This window comes from Centruroides vittatus, unplaced genomic scaffold (genome assembly GCF_030686945.1).
Source record: "Centruroides vittatus isolate TY-2023 unplaced genomic scaffold, ASM3068694v2 contig_817, whole genome shotgun sequence".
NCBI lineage: Eukaryota > Metazoa > Arthropoda > Arachnida > Scorpiones > Buthidae > Centruroides > Centruroides vittatus.
In genome coordinates this window covers 1,081,817-1,108,822 of record NW_027122532.1, presented here as the reverse complement: position 1 = coordinate 1,108,822, position 27,006 = coordinate 1,081,817, and the positions used below count along the sequence as shown (strand labels likewise).

General features: G+C 32.0%; 1 protein-coding gene across 2 annotated transcripts in view; it reads left to right on the top strand.

Annotated features, from left to right (window-relative positions):
- The window catches only part of LOC136982234 (scavenger receptor class B member 1-like), a 47,752-nt gene that overhangs the window by 14,964 nt on the left and 5,782 nt on the right, over nt 1-27,006 (top strand). For both annotated transcript variants that reach the window (XM_067278692.1, XM_067278690.1), the window contains exons 3-11: nt 859-950; nt 8,857-9,014; nt 12,529-12,670; nt 14,694-14,900; nt 17,430-17,521; nt 24,250-24,296; nt 24,573-24,642; nt 26,455-26,627; nt 26,709-26,827. In XM_067278692.1, coding sequence (XP_067134793.1) covers nt 859-950; nt 8,857-9,014; nt 12,529-12,670; nt 14,694-14,900; nt 17,430-17,521; nt 24,250-24,296; nt 24,573-24,642; nt 26,455-26,627; nt 26,709-26,827 — 1,100 coding nt within the window. The remainder of the gene's footprint in view (nt 1-858; nt 951-8,856; nt 9,015-12,528; nt 12,671-14,693; nt 14,901-17,429; nt 17,522-24,249; nt 24,297-24,572; nt 24,643-26,454; nt 26,628-26,708; nt 26,828-27,006) is intronic.

Sequence of the window (27,006 nt, the reverse complement as noted above, 5' to 3'; positions counted from 1 at the left end):
ATGTTAAATACATGATAAATATTAAAAAAATAAAATTAATGATTGTCAGGATTGTCTTTTTTCTGACTTAAATATATATGGAACACATACTTATTTTAATATGTACACTTTTTCTGTGTTCTTATCAAATATTTAATAAACTATTAAGCAAAATTGTTTAATTACTCATTATTGTCAATGGAATGTATCTACTCAACTTATACCAGTATGTAGTGCTATGCTGGACCAAACTTAAGCTATTATTTCGTTTATGTGTTGTTAGTGTATCTGTGTTTAAGAATTTCCTGACTGACGTGTGTTTAGTATGGCAGCTTTCTGTAGTGTGATGTATGCGCTATTGTGAAGCCCTAATGTTTCTATACTTGTGTAGTTTAGTGGTATGGCATCGGTACAAGAAATATAGGCATAAGTACCTTATCCATTATCCTCTGCTGCTTTACTTTCTGTGTGAGTTCTGTGTAGTTACTTATTTTTTCAGTGTACCTATTTTGTATAATGTGGGTGTTTTGATATAGCTATGTCTATGGTGTATGTGATTTTGTTTTGTTTGTTAATGAATGCAATGGATTGTTCTGTCTGTAATTATGGCTTGATTATGGTCTCATTTGTGTGTGTTATTTTCTATGATTGTGTGAAGTGTGTATTTGTATTATGATTGCTGTAGTAGTTTTGTTTGTGTGCAAGCTTTTCATGTGTTGTATTTGCTATTTGGTTATGACAATGTAGGTAGTAAGTTTGTGTTAAATGCTTGCAACCCGATGTGATGTTCGGATAGTTTTGTGCATGATATTTTAATTTTACGATTCTATAATTCTTAAAATCAGTGTTTAATAATTTATTTTTCCATTTTATTTTCAGCCATATTACTTGGATTGTCCCTATTTTTATTGTGTATAGGCATAATTTTGTTGTTTTGCATTCCAACTATTGTTCATCTCTTATTAAGCAAGGTAATTTTTTTAATTAGGAAACTAGTCATTTTGAATTTTAATTAATGTTTTTAGTAAATTGTAATGATTGATTTGATTTAATGAAGATGCATTTTTATAGTTTATTAAAGAGTGCTTTCTTTTACTAATGTTTACATAGTTTATAAGTATTTTTATTTTACATTCTTACAATATTATATAATTCTTACATAAGTTACACTTAGATAATATTTCCCAGAATTGAATAAATATATCAGTATGTTAGATATTACATGAATGTAGAGTATTAACAATTTTTTTTTATAACTGTTAATGTTATATTGAATGTTATACATATAAAAATGAAAACAGAGACAATTTAAGTTAATAAGAAATTACAGGATGGCCATAATTAAAGTTTCTCTATTTAGACCATTTTTTTAGCTATAAGGGGCCATCCATAAATTACGTAAAGTGTTTTGAGGTGGGTGGGGGTCAAAGATTTCTTACGATTTCTTACTTAAGGGTGGGGGGGTAATAGATTTCTTCTTACATAATATTCTTATTATTTTTTGATCTTGTTGAGTGGTGCAGTTTTGAATTTGGCTTCAATTTGGTGGTTTTGATTAAGAATACTTGTTGTACTAATGCCATCTCGTGTGACGTGATAGAATAATAACTCTAGCAGACACATTTTTTATCATGGGGGAAGGGCCACGTAGTGGTTTCGCTTTGTTTTTTTTTAATATTAGAATAAGTGCACCCATATTTATGCAAACGCTGAGAATACATAAACCAAATACATGATACAAAGTAAACATAAAATTAGTATTTGGCTTTTAGTGAAAACTAAAATGTAAAACTAGAAATTAGAAATTATAAATAGTTTTTCTTCCATGTTTTTTGAACATAATTGTAAAATGCATCAAACAGTGGCTTCTGAACAAGCTTATTAAGTGGACATGGCCACCTGAAACGAAGCATAAAGATTTCTAATTTTAGAATAAGTCTATGTTGATTGTAAATTGGACAATGATAGATCATATAGTTGAGGGTGTCCAGGTTTTCTGTAGAGCAAAAGCAAGAGGCAGTTTCTACCCAGTTATACATTCCCATGTAACTTCTAAAATTATCATACTCAGTAAGTAGTTGAGCAGTAGCAAATGTTAAATCTCTAAGTGGTGATGAGACCTGCATTCAACACTAGGAAAATAAAGTCTTGTTGTTCTACTAGTTTTTACTGCTCAACTATTGTTGATTCCACTTTTGCATAACGTTGTCATGAATATAATTTTTAAGACTGCTACGTGAGAGGATGTGAGTGTAGTCCAAGTCAGTTTCCTTTGCTGCTGACCTAGCCTCAAAGTTGGCTTTTTCATTTCCAAGCATGCCAGTATGGCTAGGAACAAATATAAAAGTTATCTTATTTACAAGATTTTTAATATGGTGCTTGATATATGTGATTTTATTGCTATTGCAGTTGGGATTTAATAGAGCTTTTAGGACAGACTGAGTATCACTGTAGGGCAGGGATGGCAAACCTTTTTGAGTCTGCATGCCATATTGTAAGCATACTTAAATTTAAAGATATTAATGCATGCCAAAGTCTTAGACTTCGAATAATGATATTTTAAACAAATATGCTTTAATTCGAATAAATGTAAAAAATCTGATTGAAACAAGAATGATCAGGTGATAAACAGAAAGGATGATTGGAAAGGACAGAAATCATATGATACATTACGTGTCAGATGATTTCTCTTACGTGCCACAGATTTGCCACCCCTGCTGTAGGGGAACCCGGGGCGGAATGGGAAAGATGATACATATGAAAGATAGGTGAAGGTTGTTGTTTGTGTGTCGCATGCAAAAAATGGGCTTGTACGTCTTGTGCAGGTTTAGACAGCGACGATGACAATTCTGTGCTGGTTTGCGAGTTTTGTAAGCAACAAGACTAATATTTTTTTTCTAATATTTGAGCACTAATCTCATAACCCATTCTGTCCCAAGTGCAGGGCAAATGGGATGTGGGCAAAGCTTTTTTTTAATGATTTATTTTTCATACAAAATAATTGATTCTTTTAATCTAATTTAAATAATTATGTACCAAATATAATAAATAAAGGATATAATGTAATATTTTTGTTATTTCTCTTTTATTGTTGACATAATTTTAACTTCTTCATTGGCTACCCCATTCTGCTCCAGGTTCCCCTAAATGTTGATAGACAGAGTTTTGTTTAATATTAAAGTGGTCCACTGAAGCAGTCCCTTGGTAGTCAACATCATCTTCAGCTTGACAGATGGAGGTATGTGGGAGGTATCTGTACCGTCTAACATATTTTGGGTGAAATATGTCAGTTTGGATGAAGATACAGATACTTGAGCCAACGTGAAGGAAGCTTTTAGACCCATCTGTGTAGATATTAATGTCTGCATAGTTATCCATGGAGGAAGCAGATGACACCAAATGTACCCTGGGTGTAAAGTACTATTTTAGTTTACAACGATTATCGACTCTACCGTGGCTGGAAATAACCGTTAACCTACCGGGTACTTTACTTGGATTCGCGTTAGCGTGCCAGGCCTGGACTTTAAGCGTGCACCGAATTAAATAATGACAAGATTTGTCAATAGAAAAAAATCAATGATTTAATTAGTCGTTTAGCAATAACTATGTACAATATTTAGCAACAAATCAAACAATAAATTTATTCAATGAAATTCAACAAAATCAACCCGACAATACTCAATTCAATCTATTTCTAACTTAATTCTATTCCCCTTGGGAATCCGACAAAACCAAGCCTTAACTTATAACAATAATTCTTATAAACTATAGATCCTAATCGTCACCTCAATATACTCGGAACCTATTTCATCAATTCTCAAGACTTCCTATCGTCGATCAAATATTCGAATCACTTCAAAATCACCTTGGAACTATTCAATCCTATCGGACACCTCTCTCTTACTGCTACGAAGCTCACCAAGCTCGTTGCTATCCGGAATTCACCTCTCCGTCTTCACTTGCGATTCGTGATTTATAGTGTGAGGTGACGTCACAATTCTGAATGCGATCACTCCCCTCATTTACATACTTAATGCTAACAAGAACTTTTTTCGTTGTCTGGCAGCCTATTTTCCGACAATTACTCACTAACCTTTTACATTATTTGTTTTTACAATTTTTCCGGGACGTTTTTATTACTTAAGGTCTAGCGAGTTTATCTCGTGCTTGTGGGGTTCCCCCCCTCTTTCTCGGTGCGGACTTTATACTTTTAGCCGCTCGGGAAGCGCAAATGTGCGCGAGTCCTATGGCGCTTTTCTTTCGTCGGTGAGTTGGGTTTTATTTCTTCTCTTTTTAAATACTTAAGGTGATTGGTGAGGAAACCTTCGTCCTAACAAAACATAAGCCCCCAAACAAAAATAGAATAATAAGCAAAATAAAAGTAAAATAAAAATAACGCTCGGACTTGGTTCCTTACATGGGGATAACCTTGTTTACAGGATGATGATCACAGATAGTAGGGTAATTGCAAGGTGGTAGCATATGAACAACCATAGATAGGAGTAGAGACTGTTGTTGAGCCTTTGATGTTTGTAGTTCTGATGTAGTAGTTTAGAACCTTTTTTACAATACATAGTGGCAAAGGAAGTAGCTCTGCTAGTATCAGAGAGGCATTAGTACAAACAGTTCTGCAGCACTTCGAAATTCTGATGACACTGTCTTTGAAGAGAGAGTAATTTACTTGCTACTGAATTTTTACTAGTTACATGATCCCAGCTAGAGGCTGCATAAAGTAGCATTGGTAGTATTGCCCCATTATATAGAGTTTTACAAGCTTTATGATTTAGTCTTCAGGTGCACCTAGCATATTTTATCAGCATGTAGTTTATTTTCTTGTCTTTAGCCAAGATGTAATCAATGCAGCAACAGAATGTGGTTTCTATTCTCTCTCGTTTTATTTTGTATGATGTTTCTGTTAAAGTCGATCTTCCAAAGTTTTTCCGTCCTTTTGTGAAAATTAAAATTAATATAAAAATGAATATTATGATGTTGATTAATGATAATAAAAACATTGTTAATAATTAAATAATAAAGTTCTTATAACAAATTGTTCATTTGAATTCATTAAATTTTTATATTTTTAAATTTGTTCACATAAAGTGCTTAATAAATAATAGTACATATTAATTAACTAATTAATAATTATATATTTTGGACCTAAGGTTTTTAGGGTTTCATAAAAAAAAATTTTTTGTTAAAATCTTCCTATAAAATCATGCCTAAATATTATGTAAGATAGAAAGGGGGAGGGGAGGATCAAAGAAAATATTACGGTTTCTTACACGGGGGCGGGTGGGGGTCTAGAATGGCCGAAATCATCCTTACGTGATTATGGATGGCCCCTAACCAATAAGCAGATTGACACCAAAATTTGTATAAAAAGACTATGCAAAGGATGTGGAAAAGGATTTTTCAAAAAAAAAAAAAAAAAAATAGATCAAAAACTTCCACTTCAGCTTTATAGGAAAATACATGTCACAATAAATAATTGCTTGTTTCATCGCCACAATGCCCAGTTGCAGGCTTTAATCATAATTTTAATTTATTTAGTTTTAAATATATGTTCTCCATCTAAAATTAGTAGTGACTTGCCCCTGTACATTATACTTGTCCTTTAGCAATAGAGTCATGCTGGTCATCTATCTAACTTCATTTGAGGGGAAAATTTTGAATTGAAATAACATGAACATGACTTCCAGTTTGCAATGGAAGTTCATATGTAGTTAATTGGGGTCTCCTGCCCCTAAGGTTTCCATATCTGGTCTCGTCTTTCATCTAATGCCATTTTTGAGATGACGGATGGACAGATGACAGTGGGAATATAGGTCTACAATTTTTTCAAATTGCAGCCCAACAAAACAACCAAAACATATTTATTCTTTTTACATGGGACATGCTTTCTGCAGAAGCTGTATGTAAGGAATGTAGCTCAATGTGTGTCCTATTGTTCAGGTGTAAAATTTAGAGGAAATTAAACAACTGACTTCATTTGTAATATTTAAAATAACGGATTAAAATGTCACTTTAAAGTTGGTTTTCATTATTTACTGTATTTTATGTAAAGTGCTCTCTAGCAGAAGTTTTTAGACTAAATTTTGTTTTCGAAAAAATCCTTTTCTACATCCTTTGCATCATAATCTGTACATAAATTTTAGTGTCAATCTGTTTATGAATGTGTTCTGAATAGGGAGGCTTTTATTATTCAGCTCTGAATGATGATAACCATAAAATCAATTTTAAATTATTTCAAGTGGCATTGCATTGTTAATATTTAAAATGTAAAATAACAACAAACTTTTCAAACCTGTTACCGGTGCATTCTCCAACTTGTACACAACTGCAACCAACTTAAATATCTCCTTACTAACATTTTCAAACCACAATGACTGTTCTTTCCCAGGTAATTTTTTAGGTATATTTAAGTTGGTTGCAGTTGTGTACAAGTAGGAGGATGCACCGGTAACAGGTTTGAAGATAACGAAGTATGTAAAATAACAGTTCAGTGTATTTAAAGAGATTTAAGAAAGTATCATAATATGAAGCTGTTCAAAATAACTTGTATTTTGTAATATGTAATTGTAATTGATGATGAATTAGCTTTGAATATATTTTTATTTGAATAAAATTTTAGATCTTAAAACTTTCTTTTTATGTAAAATTATTTTTAGAATAATAATAATCTTGCTAGTTGCCATTTTGTTGAGATGAGAGAAGAACAGTAGCACCAATAAACCATAGAGCAAATAGCTTCCAGTAGAGTCACTCATGTCAGTAAAGTATATGGAAGAAATGACAGAGAATGACCCACAAGTAGATCTGATCTGGAATAGGCAGCTAATAAATGGCATGTTTCTCATATTATCAATGGCTGATTTATCAGCCATTGATGATATGGGCATAACTACTAATGCAGAGAATAGATAGTTGACATGTTCTCTGCTTACTACTGATTTGGACGTCACTCAGGTTAACAAGTATTCATGGATAAGGGAGATGCTTATGTTTAATAAATCTGTTAGTCTTTATTGGCCATCAATGGTGAAGGCAGCACTGGATTACGTATGGTTACTGCGTCATACACATTCACCATCTCACTCTTGCACACAAGGAATAACGTACAACAGTGGCATGCCGTCCATGGAAACTGTGGAAGTGCTGCTTCCCTTGTATTTTCTAAAATATAAATACATATTGTGCTATTATTTTCATATTTTAACATGCTTTGAATTAATTAAAATTAATACTTTATTATAACCGCATTATGTATTTTATTACAAATTTCTATACATGTGAAATTGCTATACATAAGATTGCTATTGTATATTCAAATATAAATTTATATGCATATTTCCAACGGAAGCACTGTATTGTCGAATACAGCACGGCTTCCACGGCAAAAATATTTAAATTGTGTAATGCAGCCAGATTACAGGCATGCATTTTACAGAGCACCAACCTCACGCGGTTTAGCTGATGAATGCCACATACCAAAATATCGTATAATGCTTCCTATGATTCTATCCAGGGCCGGCATAGCTTCCCTATCGTCAAATGTCGTCGCACGCCACTGACATACACTAATCTAACCAGTGTTTCAGCAACAATCCAGTCCATGCTAACAGATGAATAGACTGAAGACATGAATGAATTCATTGTCTGTACCTACTACACCATCACAAAACTGGAAAGTGGTATGACAAACTCACACAAAAATATCCACTAAGCAAAGGATTATTGTTGATCAGAAAATAACAATTTATATCCAACAACTTTATTTCATAAACAGAGCTTTAACATATCAAACAAGAAGTTTATCAACAGATACATCAACACACATGGAACATAATCAAATCACTGTTAGAATATATTTTAAAAACTTCTAGGAAAGAAGTGAAGATACAGTCATAAATGATAAATCTACAAGGTTGATTTGGAAATCACCCTCTTGTGAGCAGTTAGATAATTCAGAAAGGAAGAAAACAATTTTATTATGTATAGTGCTTAGCTGTATGTTGAGGATACTTCTCATCATAATCTCTCTGTAAAATCAGGTACTTGTGTCAGCTTGGGATGAGTATATGTATCCCCTCCTCAAAGAAAGTTGTTACTTGGTAGCTGAGTCAGTCATTTACACTAACCATCAGCTTCTCATTTATGTGGAAATGTTGCATTTCCAGCCAGACCTCCATCTGTGGGAAACAAAAGTCGTCCGAGTGAGAGCTGGGCTATTCAATGGGTGTGGAAATAGGTCCAATGAAACTGCTTGCACATCTTTTGTGCAAGCATCTGTGTACGAGCTTGCATTGTTGTTCAAAAATGCAATGCCTGTCAACATTCCTCTCCATTTAAAAATCTGCTTATAGTCATTCAAAAGTTTCACAGAATGTTTATGAAATTATGTCCTAGGCAGAAAATGTTTTTTTCTGAGGAATGATGAGGAGGTGCAGAAATGAAGGAACTCAATTCAAACTATTTTAAGTGTCTGAATATACAGGATGATTACATTGAGAAATAGGCTCTACATATATCAATAGCTAACTTTTGTACATAATAAAATTATTTTCTTCCTTTCCTGTTTTTTGTAACTTCTCACCGGAGATTGATTTCTGAATAGCCCTCATGTAATTTCCTCATAATAAAAGAATAATTTTTTTTAATACTAAATTTAAATTAGAATTTAAAATTTGAATATTGAAAGCCATGGAGCTATGCCAGATTATTTTCTAATATTTTCTAAATTATCATTTTCAACAGTTGTATTATGCAATAACTAATTATAATATATATTACAATTATCTGCATTGTTTTTAAAAATATGATTATAAATTTATAATTATTTTATTTTGATTTAATTAATTCTTTTTATTTTTATATTAGAATTTGCCACTTTCAAATGGTTCGTTAACATTTAAAATATGGAGCGACATTCCTATTCCAGTATATCAAAAAATTTATTTCTTTAATATAACGAATCCGGATGATATTTTAAAGGGTGAAAAACCAATTTTTAAAGAAGTTGGACCTTATATTTACAAGTATTTTGAAATTATTATTATTATTATTATTACTTTAAATATTAGTTAAAGAAATATCTGTAGAATTGAAGCAACTAATTATGAAAAAGAATTAGGTTTTAATAATAGATGATGTCTGTAAAGAAAGTAACACTTTCAGAAGTTTATTAATAAAATATGATACATTAGCTGATGTTTTATGAGTTTCATCATGCACATTGCGGCCAGGCTTTGTTTCACAATGTTCACATTACAGTGACTATACGAGGGCCTGTTTGATGTGACAAACACTGACGTGAATGTGGTATTCAAATTCTGTCACACTTTTTGGATATCATGTCAGATGTTCCTATAACTACAGAATCTTCAATTCTCATTTCCAGTTTGCACAAGCCATGTGAAAGAAGAGGTACAAAGTCTTTGTCTGTCCTTAATGTAACCCTGTAAGAAAAAATTGCATGGATCATGGGGTCCTTGACACAAAGGCATTGTCATTGCAGTACTTGTGACCAGTTAGAGTAACTAAATTGGGAGGGAGATAAAAGTAAGAAAACCATCTGGAATGTTATTTTGCCTTATACCTTATGCATTCTGATGTAATGTACTAAAAGTTACTGGAAGTGGAACTTTCTTGGTTAATGTTACCCTAGGTTCTGAGATGGCAACGGGGGAAATTTTTCCCTACGTTGGAGACTGCGGCGGGAAAAAATTTTTCCCTCGATTCAAGATGGCCGCGTTTCCGGCCGCCATCTTGAATTTCTCTGCAGACTCCGCGGACGTTAACCGAAATAACCAAAAAAAAAAAAAAAAAAAAAAAAGGATATTTTTACTCACTTTTTGATGGTGGTTGCCTACTTCTTCCTACTTTTTTTTTTTCCTTTCCGATCCATTCTTTTTTCGGTTTTGCCAGCTTGGATACTTTCCTTTTCTCTTGGTGCGGCTCTTTACTTTCCTGTTCTTTTTGATTCGGCTGCTCTTTTATTGGTCGATTGGCGTTTCCCTCTGTTTGATTTATTACTACTTGGCCATATAAACGACAGAATGCAACCCCAAGAAATGTGGCCAAATTTACTTTTAAATGTTCCTTCAAAGGCAGAAGTCTTCGTTCCGCACTTACTACATCGCAAGAAACAGCTTTCTCTATTACTCCGATGACATAATTTGCATTTAGAATCGCACGGAATGCAAACGGACTCGGTCGGCTGTATGCCTAATTTTACAGCAAATTTCGGAAATCTCAATGTGTTATCGATAAGGGGAGGCAAACCTAGCTCCAAAAAGTCGTCTTCCATTAACTTGTAGAAATCACGTGTGGTGCAACTCGACCGAAATTCGTCGTTGAAACTCAAATCGGCAAAACTACTCATTATCGAATAATTGGCAATAAACTAAACGCAGGGAGGTGGTGAGGGAAAAAAATGAAATATCGTAACCAGAAAAATAAACAGCAAATATTCCAATACGCAATTCATCGCAACACTGCCGTAAACGATTCCAAATGGAAACTAGTCGATTTGCATAAAATTGCATTGAAATGAACAGAAATCACGTCACAGATCGAGCATTTGCATATTCATTCGTAACACAACTACGAACTTCCCGCCGATATTACTCTCGCACGACGTCACGAAAAGGCTCCCTCTACCGTCGCAAATTTACACACGACCGTCGCCGTTTCGAGGTTACAGGATACTCGGCAACGTCGATCTCAGGGTCGAAACCGAACGGGGAAAAATTCTCAACGGCGTCGACGTCACGACTCTAGGGAAAAAATTTTTCCCCGCCGCAGTCGCCAAGATAGGGAAAAATTCCCACTACCGCCATCTCGGAACCTAAGGTAACATTAACCACTTTCTTTATAGACACTCTGCATAATTTTTAGTAATTCAAACAATAATTAGAAGTTGAACACTGTTTTAAACATTTACACATAATTTGAAAAGTTTGGTATCAAAAATTTGCATTTTTAGCAGATAACTACACTGACATCAATTTTATTTTGAATGTATGGCTCAATAAGAATGATTGGCCAGGTGGCTGCTAATGAAGATATCAGGTTATTACTATTAGAGATTTAGATTTGAAAACAATCTACACAACTGTGAATAATGTAGATTAGGTGGGTTAAGGTTTCATTTTGCTTCTTTTACCTATGTTGGCCAACCTATTGCACATCATGCCTATCTGAAATTAACAAAATTGTGATAGCCATATAATCTTAATACAAAATACGAACACTTTCCACACTTTTCCAGCACTGTTTTAATTCTCCAACAAACATTTTCTGCTCAATTCATAAGCTCGCATCAATTATTGGAGATATTATTATAACTTATGTTAAAATTTGTCCTATTACATGAGTCTGATTTTGAAAGTATTTGGACACTTGAAGCCTGGACATGCCATCTTTTAAATTTTATTTAAAAAAATGTTATGGAACAAGTTAACATTCCAATTTAAAATGTTGGAAGATTGAATTCGGATGTAGACCTGATACTGGCTTGTGTATTGTGTATTGAATCAAAAGCATTTTGTTGAAGAATTAAAACAGTGCTGGAAAAGTGTGGAAGATGCTTGTATCTGGTGTTGAACTCTCTAGTTTTGATGCATTTAGTTTAATGTTAATATGTTAGTTTCTTATGTTAGTGTAGAAATATTTTACTAATATGGCAGGTTAGGTTTTAGGCTATTCCTGTAAAATGAATTATAGCCTTTTTCATTTGTTAATGCCTATAAAAATCTAAAAATGTATTTACACTATCAATAGCACTTGGTCTAAAAAAAGATGAAAAAGTAGTAAATAAAAATAATCAAATATTCCCTTAAGAGCAAGACAGGCATTAAAAATAATATAATGTACTACATATTAGTATAAATTACTGAAGATAATATACAGATATACAGGGTATGCTACAAACTATACAGCACGATAGATCTTATTGAGAGGAACATTTTATGTACAGAAACCCATGTTCCCTGTCATTTAGGAGCTACGCAACTATGCAGACAGGCTGTAAGTGACAGGCAATACAATAAGGAAATGAAACATGCATTTATTGTTACAAGTACACTAGTAGACAATTTACAGGTGCCTATTCTGAACCCCAATCTCCAGAACACCTGTGGTGCGAAACTCGTCATGTACGATAAACTTCTGACAGATGGTGTAGTTCCTAAACAATGCATTGGGAATCATGGTTGCCATACACAAAATGTTTCTCTGAGAGGTCTGTCATGCTGCAGAGTTTGTTGTATGGCTTTCAAATCACTCTGTATATTTTCAGTAAGATTGTACCAGTATTATTGAATTTTTCTATAAAATTAATATTTAAAAATCTATCTCAAAGTCTAAAATTTGAAATTAGTCATTGAAACTTGATGTATCAATTTATCATATAAATTTTAATTATCTGTATTTTTTTAAAAGATTTAATAAATTAAATTAACATCTTTCTAATTTAACAAAAAACAGGAAATATTAATTACTATTGCATTTTTAAAAATAAATTATACATTTAAATTTTTAATTATTTAGGGCACATTGGTATAAAGAAAATATAACTTTCCATGAAAACAGCACTATTAGTTATAGGGAAATTAAAACTTACAAATTTATGAGAAATCTTTCAAATGGTGATACTGATGATATCATATCAACAATAAATGCTCCTATGGTGGTAAGTATGAAAATTTTTATTTAAATTTTACACATGGTAATATTCTTTCAGTACTAAGTAATTTAAATTATTAGTCATAAATAATTTTTTTTATAAGAACCATATCAGCACTTGCCTTGTCAAACATCTTTATTAGGCAAGCATTGTTATGTACTAATATTTGTTCTTGTGGAAAATTAGTAAATTAAGCACTACAGTGTGATTCCAGGACTGATTTGGTTAATTTAAACCTTAAAAGATAAAATTCCTAAAACAAACTCGTACAAATGTTTTCATTTATTTAAAAATGTACAGAAAATATTATATTGTGAGCTTGAACTAAGTTTTTAGTTGACAAGCTTTGTGACATTTTTTAAATTATGGCATGTGTGGAGTTTCTGCTGCTGAAAATTTTTTGATTTGAATTCTATTCTATTCAATGAATTTTGTTTTGTTCTGTGTTCACCTGATTTGTGTTTTAAATGGATAAAAACATTCATATGCATAGTAGTTGGAATTTTAACTGGTCTTGGTGTTTTTGAATGCTTTTATTGAATTTAAGCAGTTAACGCAGTAGTAGATGTTATGAGTATTCTGGTGAAGCCATCTTTTATTTTATACTTTGAGGAACAAAGTTTAAAATGTTAAATTTTTTCTAAAAGTTTTTTAAGGCCGTTATTTTTTCACCCGATTCTTATAACTAATACTTATGCTTTTGACACGAAGGATACAGCCGTTTCTCCTACAGTGTTGTATGCGTGTTCCTAAAAATTACTGAATTGTGGAATTTCATGTAATTTATCTATTTATTCCTCTTTATCTATTGCACATGAACAAATCTGTGCATTAGAAACATGTGTTAAAAGAAAAGAGATTGTACTTAAATTAATTACATTTGAATGATGTTTAAATACATTACACTGTATTCCTTTAACATACTATGATGTAGAACAAAACTGTTTAGGGGTTGCAAATTGGCTTTTCCATTACTGGAAAAATAGTAATTTTTAAATTTTGATTCCAAATTTAAAAATTAGCACACTTAGTAATTGTTTAGTTGCATACTCACTGATTAGTCATTTAGTGACTTTAGTGCTCTATGACTAATCCCTTTCATCTGTTTTAAAATGCAAAAGTTTCATTGGTGAAAAATAGAGCATCCTGTAATTTTTTAGTTGCCGTGACTAAAAGATGCCAGTTTACATTCAGATAAACATATTCCATCTATCTTTACTGTTTTAAATAAAAAAAATCATTTGATGCTTCTGTCTTTGCCATATATTTATATTTTTTATATATTAAAGTGTATACAAATAAATATTTGGCTTCAAAAAATTATGTAACTGGCTATTTTTTACTAAATTTATCAGTAAAAAATATGAAATTACTAGTATATTTACTGATGAATTTTTTAAATTATATTTATTGCATACCTGATTACTGGTAAATTGATAAACTGTTCCAAAACTGACAGGCATTGATGCCACAATGCCTGTCAGTTTTGGAAAACACTGTGAAATGCTACACCTTACATCAAGTTTTGATAAATAAGTAATTTGTATGTAAATTTTGATCCTTTCTTAGCTTTGAAGTAGTCTTAAAATGTATGTGATAATACCCTTTCCATTTTAAAAAGTGAGCTTGCTGTGCATTGTGCATATTGTTCAATATATAGCAAACCCACTTTTAATACTGAATCCAAATACTCAAAATGCCACCAATTTGTGAGTGGCATATTTGGATTCGGCATTAAACATTGTGAAGGGATACTTTCGGCGGGGATTTATTAAGCCGACAGACATTTTTGGCTCGTTTCGTAAGCCCTACGAAATGAACTAAAAATGTTCGTCCACTTAATAAATCCCTGCTGGGAAAGTGTGGATGGCTTTTACTTTTTTCACATTCATCTCTGTTTCAGCTTCATTCATGTGTTTTTAAAAAATTAATTAAAAACAATGCAATTTCAATTAAAATATCATTTTATATTAATTTATTATAACTTTTATTAAATTAAAATTCAGTTTATTTCAAATTCTTTTTGCAGGTAGCAGCTACTTTAGTAGAAAATTCTAGTTTATGGGTTAAACTTGCACTGAATGCTGTATTTTGGGCTACAAGAGAGAGACTTTTTATTAAGAAGACAGTTAAAGAGTTAACATACACTGGTTACAGGGACCCTTTAATGGTTTTAGCACCCGTTATTAATCCAAAAGTTCCTAATCATAATGGTTACTTTGCCTGGTTGTTTGGGGTAAGGACAAATATAAATGTTTTTATTTAAATTTATGTAAGATTAATTGTTTATAATTAGCTGATCTTATCTATAAGTAGATTGAGAAGTTTTGATTAATTTTATATTGATTTAATCACTAATTTACACAAATTGCATGGCTGTTAATTATTTTTATGGAGCCAGAAATTATTAATAGAAATTTAGATTATGATAAATTTCTCACAAGTGAGTGTAGTTATTTTAAAGATTGAGAATTTATGATTTTAATAAAATATCATTTTTTATGAACATAAATTTTTATTTTTAGTTTTTAAATGATAAAAATCTTGGTGGAATTAAGTAGTGGAAATGAATGTGAGAATGTAATTCAAATATAGTATCATCATTATTAATTATAATTATAGTTAACACATTAAATATTAGTCAGATCTACAGGGTGAGTGGAAAGTAAGTAACTAGGTATTGAAAAATTGCTGTAATTTCTATATTTCTAACTCCAAGATGATAATTATTTGACAAGTACCTTATTAAATGGAAATAGGGATGAATACATTAAAATTCAGTGTAGGCGTCGGTGCTATCCACCGACGATACATTTTCCTCAGATTGTGAAGTAGATGAACGGCTAGTTTTCTGTGCACCCAGTGAAACCTGCAGTCATCTTAGCTTTGAATGTTTATTAGTTTTCAGACAGATTGTGGTATGATGTCCCTTTACCATACATCACTATCTCTGCACAGTAACTATTGATTTCCAAATCTTGTAGTGTATGGCCTCTCTCAGCTGCTGTCCACACCACCAATTTGAAAATTATAAAATTCCATTAATTAAGTGTGCACACAAACTTTATTATGATTGCAGTATTATTACAAGAATTATAACAATTTCTCAATGCCTAGTTATTTTCCACCCACCCTGTATTTGAATTCATCTCATAGCCTAAAGATTGATAATTTATTGGTATTGGTCAATGCAAACAGTGCTTTTTAGTAAAAATATTTTTCAACATTTGGATCTGAAACTTTTCATATTTTGCATATTTGGTGTTTTATTATTTATTAACATTATCATAATAATCATTCTTATTCATAATAGTCTTACCTTATGACACTAGTGTTTCTAGCTTTTATGCTATCTAAGATTGATATGTTAAATTTGTTATATAATGCATGTTTCAGAGGTAAGATATAATCTTTTATAACAACTTAATAACAAATTATTTAAAAATTAAATTAGGCATTTGAAAGTACAGATTTTTTTCTAAACACTTTTTCCAGAGTATTTTATAAAGGAATTTTAAGCCCTTGTCTCCCTTTGGAAGAGTATTTTGAAAAGAATTGTGACTATGCAGAAAAATAGCTTAGACTGTATACCTTCAAATGGCTTTGTTATTAAGTTATTTTATAAATGATTGTACCTTACATTTGGACACATTCCATGTTTAAAAGTATATTATTATTTTTTCATAAATATTTATATAAGAGTAATGTTATTAAAACAGATATTCTGTATAATAAAATCATAAGTTTAAAAACTTCAACATTTAACAAACTTTTAATTGATTTTTGGGTTATCAAAGATCTTCTTAGCACCTGTGGGTGCTAAGAGGGTCTTTTTATCAAGCCTGTTATGGGTTTGATCAGACCGTCAATAGGATGGCGAGGGACAGGGCGTGACGTATCCAAGATGGACCACCCCCAAAAAATTTCTAGGGTTAATTAAACCAACAATACCAGATTATATTGCAATTATTTTAATTAATTACCAAATAATTTGTCACTAGAGGGAAGCATTAGGTGTCATTTCTTATTAGATTTAATAATTATAATTAAATTAAATTAAATAATTTAGAAAATTCTGGAAGAAAAGAATCGACCCAGGGTGGGACTCAAACCCACAACTACCACTTACTGTGCGAATGCATCGCCAGTTATGCTACCTGAGCCTCCAGTCTGATCTCCACTTCCAGATATATTTAAACATGAGATAACCATTGTCGGTTACACACAGCACTGGCTGGAGATGCATTCAGCATCCACATCCGGTAAACACTTACCTGTTGCTCTCAGCCGGCTATCACACAACCCTTGCATGATATATATACATAAACCATTTACAAACTTGATGTATATACATAATAAGTCAAAAACTACTGCATTATATTGGGCTATTACATCACAATTATTTTAAATTAATTACTAAATAATTTATCACTAGAGGGAGACATTAGGTGCCTCTGCCTCCCTCTAGTGCATGTATTTCTAGGTTTTTTGACCTGCTCAAATTTGTTCCCATGTTACCAGAGAGATAGACCTTATCTGCTTGGTCATTCAATTGTCGACATTAATGCATTTTGACCTTGTGTTTGAAATAAGCATCTTTTTATTTCAGAGTATTAGCTTTGGTTTTTGTTTTTCTCCATGAAACACGGCATTGAAAAAAACAATGCTATGTTTTATTTTATTTTGTCAATTTTAAATTAATAAAAACAAAACTAAAAATTCAGATTAAAAAGTTATTTAAAATAATTACTTTTGTACTTTCCAGAAAAACGATACGGACGACGGATTATATAACGTGTTTACGGGAAAAAGCACATTAGAAAAGTTAAATATTATTGATAAGTTAAATGATAAAAAGTAAGTATTTTTACATTTTTAAATCATATTAAAAAACAGGGAAATTTTTTAGATTTTTTTAACATTTGAAATTTGTATAAATGCATATTCAATATATTTTTATAATTTTAGAAGCTAAATTATATTTGAAATGTTTAATTCCAGTTACATAATTAAATATTTTTTTTCTGTGAAATTATATTCAGGAAGAACAATTTCTCAATCGTTAGATTACAGAAATAAAATTGAAAAATTAGATTATTGATTCAATATAGAAACAGTTCAACTTTATTAAGTTGTACTGCTGTATAATGTGTTAATAACTTGGGCATTATTTAGTCTGTCTACAGGCTAATAATGTCTTTGAGCAAAGAATAAATCCAGATAATTCTACTCAGAATCCCGATTTTCTGTCTGATGCCAGTTCGAAGGACTATACACAGAAATTATATTGATATTGTGTTTTGAATATTTGAGGCAGTGAGTTATCAATGGATATAACTGTTACTTCTGATATCATTATACACTTTTTATTAACTTTCTCTCTCTCCAAAGAAAGAGAGAGAATAAGTTAATAAATTTTTGCATACATGTGTATCCCCTATCACAATACACTTTTTTAGAGTTTGCAAATAGTTTTAGCAATTAGCAAACAATTAAACTTTGTAAATAAAATCTGATAATAGATGGTGTTACATGTCGTTATGCCTTACAGTGACTTTAATACAGATATTAAAGTTACTGTACTATGCCCCTTTTTAGTCTTAATGTCTAGATAAAACTGTATAACTTCTATTTTCATCCATGTCTCAAATTAAATGTTAAATCAAGACAAATTTCAATAATTGTGTTTCACATATAATACTAAAAAGTAGGGAAAAAAATTATAACAAAAATGATTGCCATTAAGGTTTGGTAAATGTGCCATCAAAGGATTAATTTTTGTAGCTTAAACTGAACAACTATAAACTGCATCTTAAAGTAATGTAGTAGTATTATTATTGTAGGTAGATTATACTTTGCTGATATTTAACACCTCTATTAATGTAGAGAAACTTCGATACCTTACGAATAAAACAACCATAATTTATCTCTGCTACTGCTAAAATTGTCATCTCCAAATAATAATAATGATACAGATACTGCTTAGTATGTAATGAATTTTAATTAATTATTATAGAAACTTTCAAGAATTAATTCCTGTAGAATAATATAAATTTGTATTTAATCATAATATACTGTAAGTTGTGAAGTTCTCGGCACTATTGTTTATCCTCTTTTTCTGTAGGAGAAAAGGCAAGCATATTTCACAAAATGCATTTTGACTTATTCCTTTAAGAATGGTCCACTTTAGTTTAACATTGGTTTGTGTGATACAGATTGTGGTTTTTGCATGTATAGTCAAGACCCATTAATACATAGTTTGAAGGGACTTAATGTAAACCTTGTTAAGACAAAGTGCTAATTTTTAAAACTTGAACTTTTACTTTACAACTCTCTTTTGGTTTACAAAAAGTCAATGGTTGCACCATCAAATGGCAAAAGCCAGATTTTCTCCTAATTATTTCACTGTTTTATCTTGTTTGGATATGTTAAAGTTAATTTTTTCTTTGTATATGTGTATAAGTATTGCTCCAAACATACACTTTATTGAGATACAGTGACTTGAAGAAAGAATTAATTCTTGTTTTTCAACATCAGTTTGAGTTGGTAGAACAATGATTAAAACTACTGGATATAACAAGCTGGTCTAGTTGCTAATTTGAAACTGGGAGCTGGATAAATGTAAAACATTACAAATTACAATATTGTTTTATTATTTTCATTATTAAAAACAATTAATAATAATAACTGTTTCATAAAACGGTTAATGTGAGCCTAGGTGTACAAAATGGCGACTCTTCCGGTAACCTCGATGGCAAGTGTTTTTAGAAAAGAAATGTAGATGGCGCTGATAGTAATGATGCCTTCGTATGCAAATATCCATCAAAAATTCCGTTCGGGAAACATGAGGAATAATGTGAATTTCGAATTTTGGTTACGATGTAGACGGATTATGCACGTTGTTAATTTTTTAAAAGTGTCTGTGTTTTTTTAAAGTTTGTACAATTTACTCGAAATCTAAAGTTATCGAGGAGGAAAGTTTGTCAATGGTAATTAACATGTTAAACGTGTCCTTAATGTGTTTAATGCATGTTAAATGTCATAAAAGTGTATTAAAGGTGTGTTAACATTGTGTAAGTGAGGTAAAAATTTTGTAAAGGGTTTATATGTGGTTCAAATTTGCGTTTAAAGTGTGTAAATGTGTTAAATGTGTGCAAATGTGTGTTAAACGTGTTAAATTTGTCATAACCAAGAATATGTAATAGTAATTTCTGACCCGAAAGACGACGTGAACGACACATGCAAGGCTAGGTGGCCGTGGATCGCAGGTGCCAACCTCTATGGAGACGCTGCCTATCGTAGATGAAAAGGCGAGGGATGTGAATCGTAAGACTGCAGTTCTTAAGAGGAATAAAATTTATGTACAATACAGGCAAATTTTGTTCGAACCACTGATGTATAGAATCTCGTAATTCACTTCGTCCATGCATCGATTGAATTTATAGGTAGTATGATGACTTTTTTATTTTTCGTTTCTGGTCCAAGAGTAGGAAAAGTAACCAAAAGCAGGGGAAAAAGTAAGTAGCAAATTTACGTTTTAAAAAAGTTTAAATATAGGTGCGTTTAGGTTATTGTCGACGGTCGCCATTTTATATACCTAGGCTCACATTAACCCATAAAACTACAGATTTTTAATTGAAAATCTTCCAATCTTGTTAACTTTTGTTTTCCAATGTGCTTGTCAACTGTCTTAACTAATCATTTAGAGTTATCTTGGCATATAAAGTGTCAAATGTAAGAGAGAGTGCAATGTTTTGAGTTAAATTTACATATAAGTGTGTGGCATATACTTGCATTGTCTGTAACAATGATAGCATTTATATCATGTGCTAAGGTCAATGTTAAAGTCAAAAAATGTGTCCCTGATGATGATGATTGTACAGTGTAGGGCCATTAAGCCACGGGCCAGTAATCTGCAAGTTTGCTTAAGCCATGCAAAAAGCTTGGATCCCAATTTTTTGACACTATGGATCATACGGACCTGGACGTGGCCTCTCAAACACTCGAGACAGGTGTTGACAACTGTCATTTTGGCATTTCAAATGTCTATGATTGACGTGCTATGCCCTATCGCAGATTAAATATTTAAATGCTGGCTTATAACTTCAAAGAGGTATTTATAGAAAATTAGTCTTTTATTTATCAATAAACAATAAAATAACTTACAATGAAATTCAAATACAGTATTAATCTGTTTTATCCACGCTGAGTGTCAGCATTATGGAGGCTGCCATTGTAACCGATTCACACCTTACAATGCTACAAAGTTAATCTGCGGTAAATCCACGAAAAAATCAGCATAAATCATTTCAGTTTTTGAATCTATAGCGTGCACATCATATTTGCTTTAAAAATTTTTATGCTATGAGTAATAATCATAAACACGCTTCATATGATATTCAGCAGAAGCTGGATGTCATCGAAAGAATATGAAATGGCAAAACTCGCATTAAAGTAAGCAGAGTTAGGAGTACCTGAGTCAACACTACGCAGATGGATCAAAGATGAAAACAAATTAAGAACATTTCTTGATGAGCTTGATGAAGGTGGTTTAGACACAAAAGAGCCAGAACAGCAAAAGATCCAGAATTAGACAAAGCAACTTTTAATGCATTTTGTGAGGCTAGAAACAATGGTATCCCTATTTCTGGTCCAGTCATCTAAGCGCAGGCAGAAAAATTATACAAGGAAATTTGGTCCCGATGCAGATTCTGAGTTTACAGTTTCAAATGGCTGGTTGACAAGGTGGAAACAGCAACACAGCATTTCACAAGTAAAGATCAATGACGAGATTAAGTCAGCAGACACTGTAGCAGCAAAAGAGTTCATTCCCAAATTTCAACAATTCATAGAAGAACAGCAGCTAACAGAAGAGATGATTTACAACACTGATGAAATGGGCCTTTACTACAAAATACTGTCTGATAGGACTTTAGCCATGAAGAAAGACAAGACCAGCAAAGAAGGTTATAAACAGATCAAAGACAGGATGATGATGATATTTTGCTGTATCTGGACGGGTCATCACAAGCTAACACCTCTTTGTATTGGAAAGTTTGGATCTCCAAGATGTTTCCACAACATCAATATGTCATCATTACCACTGGACTACAATCACAGCAAGAATGCCTGGATGACAGCAGCAATTTTTGAGAAGTGGTTTCACCAGACATTTATCCCTGAGTCCGTAGGCACCTTATAGAAGCAAGGGAATGGAACCACGAGGATGCCTACCTCTAGACAGTTGTCCAGCCCACCCCCTGCAGAGACATTTGAAGTCCAGAGATGGCAAGACTTTCATTTATTACCTTCCAAAGAATACAACGTCCAAGATTCAGCCCCTAGATCAAGGCATCGTTTCTGTGTTCAAGGCCAATTATAAACAGATGATGATAAAGTCCATGGTTGAAGAAGATAAGAGTGTCCTTATGTTTCTGAAGACTGTAAGAATTAAAGAAGCATTGTATTTGTCTGAGTCAGCCTGGGTAGCAATCAAGCCTAAAACAATTCAAAATTGTTGGACTAAAGCACTTGGAGGTCCCATCACAGAGAACCCTACTACTGTTGAAGAAGACAAAGATGAAGACTTCCTAGGTTTCAGCCCAGAAGAAGTATGGGAGGCAGAACAGAAGTTGATGTCAGCTGTCCACTCAAAGGTACCAGTACAAGAAGTCTTTGCAGCATGGTCCACCATAGATGATGATGTCCCAATCGCATCCCTCATTTTAGCTGAAGAAAACTACAATGAAGATGAAGAAGATGATGATCCTGTCCCAGTACCTCCAACTAGAACTACTGATGATGCTGTTAAAGGACTTGAAGTGGCCTTAGAATACTACGAGTGTGTGGGGGATAAAGACACTACAGCTGAAGTCTCTCATAAGAGATACCAAGATGAGAGCTTCTAGGAACAAGAAGCAAGCTGACATCATTTTGTATTTTACTAAAAAATAAAGACTGTTTTTAACTTATTATTGTGTAATAATAACTATTATATTACAGTACTGTATGTTTAATTTTATATTGAAAATAAAAAAAATTTTAATTTTATTAAAATTTATTATAATGTATTAATGTGTGATGGTAATAAAAGTGCTTGCATGTGATTTTGTTCATATGCCAAATAATTACTACAGTATTTTAATACTGTATTGTGCCATGCAATGTTATGAATAAATATTTAGTAATTTTTTATGAAAAGATGTGAAATAAAATGTTTTAAATGTATTTGATATGTTTTGTTATTCTTTAATAATTTATTATTAATTTCAAGACCGTTAATCAAAAAACATTTATTTTTTCATTATTTATTTTAATTTATACATTATTAAAAAATATTTAAGCTGCGGATCATCTAGGCCACAGTTAAGCAGTTTGGACCCCAATCTCTGCGGATTAATGGCCCTACACCGTATTGTCATTTTGGCTTGTTGACTTGGAAAGCTGGAAATTGGGAGCCTCATAGGAGGGTGTGGGTTTGGATCCCACTCTTGACACTAGTGTGAGATAAGCAGGGGGCCACTGGGACGATCCCTAATGACCACTTACAGTGCACAGGTTGTTAAACCCGATCTCCTTGTTGGTTGGATGGCGTAGGAGGGCAAAAAGTGAGTGGAGAGGTCGCGAGCACGTGGACAGGTGTCTTCACGGGAAAAGGATCGACAGGTTAACAAACAGAACATTTATTGGTTAACTAAAGTTAACATACAAAATTCAGTTACAAGTTTATCTGACTAAACGCTACTCGATTAAATGCAATTAAATGCTACTAGGGGGAGAGACAGTTCACAAAGTTCTAACAAATACCTCTATGTGTGAGATTGGAGGGGATGGCCGAAGTATGGCGGTTGCCAACAATATGGAAGATCGGCCATTGAGAGTCTTCTCTGACGGGATTCAAGTCCGAAGCATGGAGGTTGACTGGCACAAGTACAATAATAACTTCTGTGTGCCGATGCACACTGAGCTTCTGGTAGCTCGCACTTTTATAGCATTAGTGTGGGAAAGCAGTCTGTTGTTGACGACGACTTGCAGTTCTCGACAGCTAAGTGTCAACTTTCCCACCTAACCGTTGATAGTTGAAGGAGGATGTTTACAATAATTTGGAACAATGAAAAAAAGGAAAGTTTCCTTTCATTTAAAAATTTCCTCTCTAAAATCTGCAGTCTCACACTTATATATAATAGTTATTGAATTTGTGGGGCCATAATACACTTCATATTACCAGTACGAATTAACTGATATTTTGTATTAACCAAATTCATTAATGTTAAATCCATATTCTCGTCCATGTAACCACAAATTTACTTCACATTAATGCAGACTTTGTATAAACTGATAACATAATAATGGGTTTTGACTGTATTTTGTGGAAATTTTTTAATTAATGAGTGAACTATTCTTGAATAAGTTGAGATGCATTTTATGAGATGAAGGATAGAAATTGCCTCCATTGTCATTTTTCCATGAAAAAGGGTAAAAAGTAGTGTACAGAATTACACTGTCCACAATATGTTAAATTTAGGATTATCTTCCCATCTTTGTTGTATTTAGCTGAATTTAATTTTTTGATGTATTTATTTCAGCAAATTTTTTGCATGGAATTCAACTTGTTCAATGATGAATGGAACGAGTGAGTATAATTTAATTATTATATGTATTAAATAGAAATTTGCTACATATTTTTATTCAAATTTCATTTTAAATGTATTGAGAGTTAAGAATAAGAAGCAAGTTCTTTGGCACTAAATTTTTTAAAGTATTTAGCTAATGGGTCAAACATCATACTTTTGCCAGTATCAAGTTAAATTTTTGTTGATTTTTAAATATTGATATTAATAAAATAACATAATTAAAATTATTTATTATTGTTAAACAAAGTGATTTATATATTTTAATTCATGTTTAGATGGTGAGTTTAATCCACCTCTTTTGAAAAATCAGCAGGAGATACATATATTTCAGACAGATATTTGTAGGTAAGTAATATAAATATAAATTGACTGATGATAGAAAATTATTTTGCATTTACATACTGTTCATTTCTGTTGCAAATGATAAATGTCGTTAAACCATTAACCATTTATCTTTCTTTTTTTCATTATTATACAAGATGTTTCCCTTTAACATCCCTAGTTTTAAACTGTTCTGTAAAATCCATTGTTCAGATATGCAAGAAAATTGTGTTGTAGAATGTTAGTCAATACTGTTCAAGTTCATATGCCTGAATGGGCTGCTACTGCCACGTGATGGTGTTTGGACCTCCACTGTCGTACGATCTAGATCACTGGGACTCTATTTCTTGGTCTACCCGATTACCCATCATTGTCTCTCTGAACTTTTTTTCTTTGTGAGCATGTGAAGAATTGTGTGTATGCTATAAAAGTGCCAGACATAACAGCTCTGCATAAAAGAATCACAGATGCCATTAACTCATCTAGAATACCTCATCCTAATTTACTCGTCATGTCAGAATGTGGAAATTTACTGATTTAATGTAGTAACTAGCTTTTTCAGATGCACTTTCTATTACCATTGTCTACAATACTATATTTATATTTCTTTTCTCAAAATTAATACACAAAACTAGGGGCATTTGAGGGGAACACCTTGTGTGTTCAACTGACACTTAAGTGTATTTGTATTGTCAAAACTTATTCATTCATTATTATATTTATACCAAAATTTTTTATTGCATTTGTTTTATTCACATTAACAGTCATTAAGTCACATATTAATGTAAACTAGGCATCATTTAATGTGGCTAGAATATATATATATATATATATAACTAATACATAGTATTTTCCTTATATCCTCAATCTTTGGATCAAATAATATATATATACAATTATATAATGCCTGAAAAAATTAAAAGTTATTGAGAATACAAATTTAGGGTGCCTGAAAAGTTGCTGTGCAGTGAGAAATTTATAATGACATTAAAGTTACGCATATGGCATCGTGTACGAGACTTGTAGGTTGTATGCCTCGTGTTTTTACTTTGCAGTAAATTGCATTACTGCTCACTCACAGATGTTCCAGTTTTTGGAAGACTTCTTTGCCAATCGCAAGGAATATGACCCACTAATTCTCTGCTTCCCAAATTTTGGGTTTCCAGGGCACATTTCTGGCATTTTCTGTAGGAGAAACTGTAACACCATACATAAAATTGACTTAAATCCTTTTCATTGCACAATAACTTTTTGAACATCTTACATTATAATTTCCTGCCTATAATTTGCAGATTGTGTATTAAAAAAAATGCACACTGTGATTTATATGCTGTTGCATAGAAACTACAACAATTTTTTTTAACATGAAAACAATACTCTAAAATTATTTTTGATCATGTTAAAGAAGTCTTTGGGACAAAATATGGTGGAGAATTGTCTTGTTTTTGTGTGTCAGGAAGAGGCAAAAAGAGAGAGAGATTCCAAATGGAATGCAGTATTCATCTATCAGTTCACTAGACTTGATAGCTAATACTTTAGAAAAAAGCAGTAACATTAATTGACCAATAAAGTCACCTGCAGATACTAAGATCAGTTAAAATCCCACAGACTTTAAACAGATGAAACCATATGTATGAGTAAAATGGATGAAAATGTTCATATGAGTAAAGTTTGTTGGGATTTTAACTGGTCTTGATGTTTGTGAGTGTATTTATTACATTTTACCAGTTAGTAAGGTAGTAAGGATCTTGATTGACCAATATTTCTTCCAGTAATGTTTAGCTTTATTTAAATTTATCATAAATTTTCCAATTTTAATGGCTTTATTTTTTGCAGATCTTGGTATTTAGATTATAAAGAAGATTCCGAATTATTTAAAATACCATCGAAACGTTTTGAGGCGGGTATTTCGGTCCTTCAGAATGCAAGCGAAAATCCTGCTAATGCTTGTTTTAATGTAGGGAAAAATTTGCCTTCAGGAGCAATGGATATCAGTCCTTGTCAATTTGGTATTTTATTTTCTTATTTTTTTATATAAGAAAATGAACATTATTTTACAATTTGTTTAATATATTATTTAAATTTTGAAGGTGCGCCTGTTGTTCTTTCGTATCCTCATTTTTACTTGGCCGATCCTTCGTATTTACGTGCCGTGAAAGGGTTATCCCCAGAACCATTGAAACATAAATGGTTTATGGATTTAGAACCTGTAAGTAAATGCCCTTTATACATAAAAATGACAGTTTCAGTTATTAAAAACAATACATATTATTATTATTATTATTATTTTTATCATCATCATTATTTTAAATCATCTTCCACATAAAAAGTGATAGTAAAATATTAGACTATATAATTTATCAAATAACACCATCCATTGTGAACATA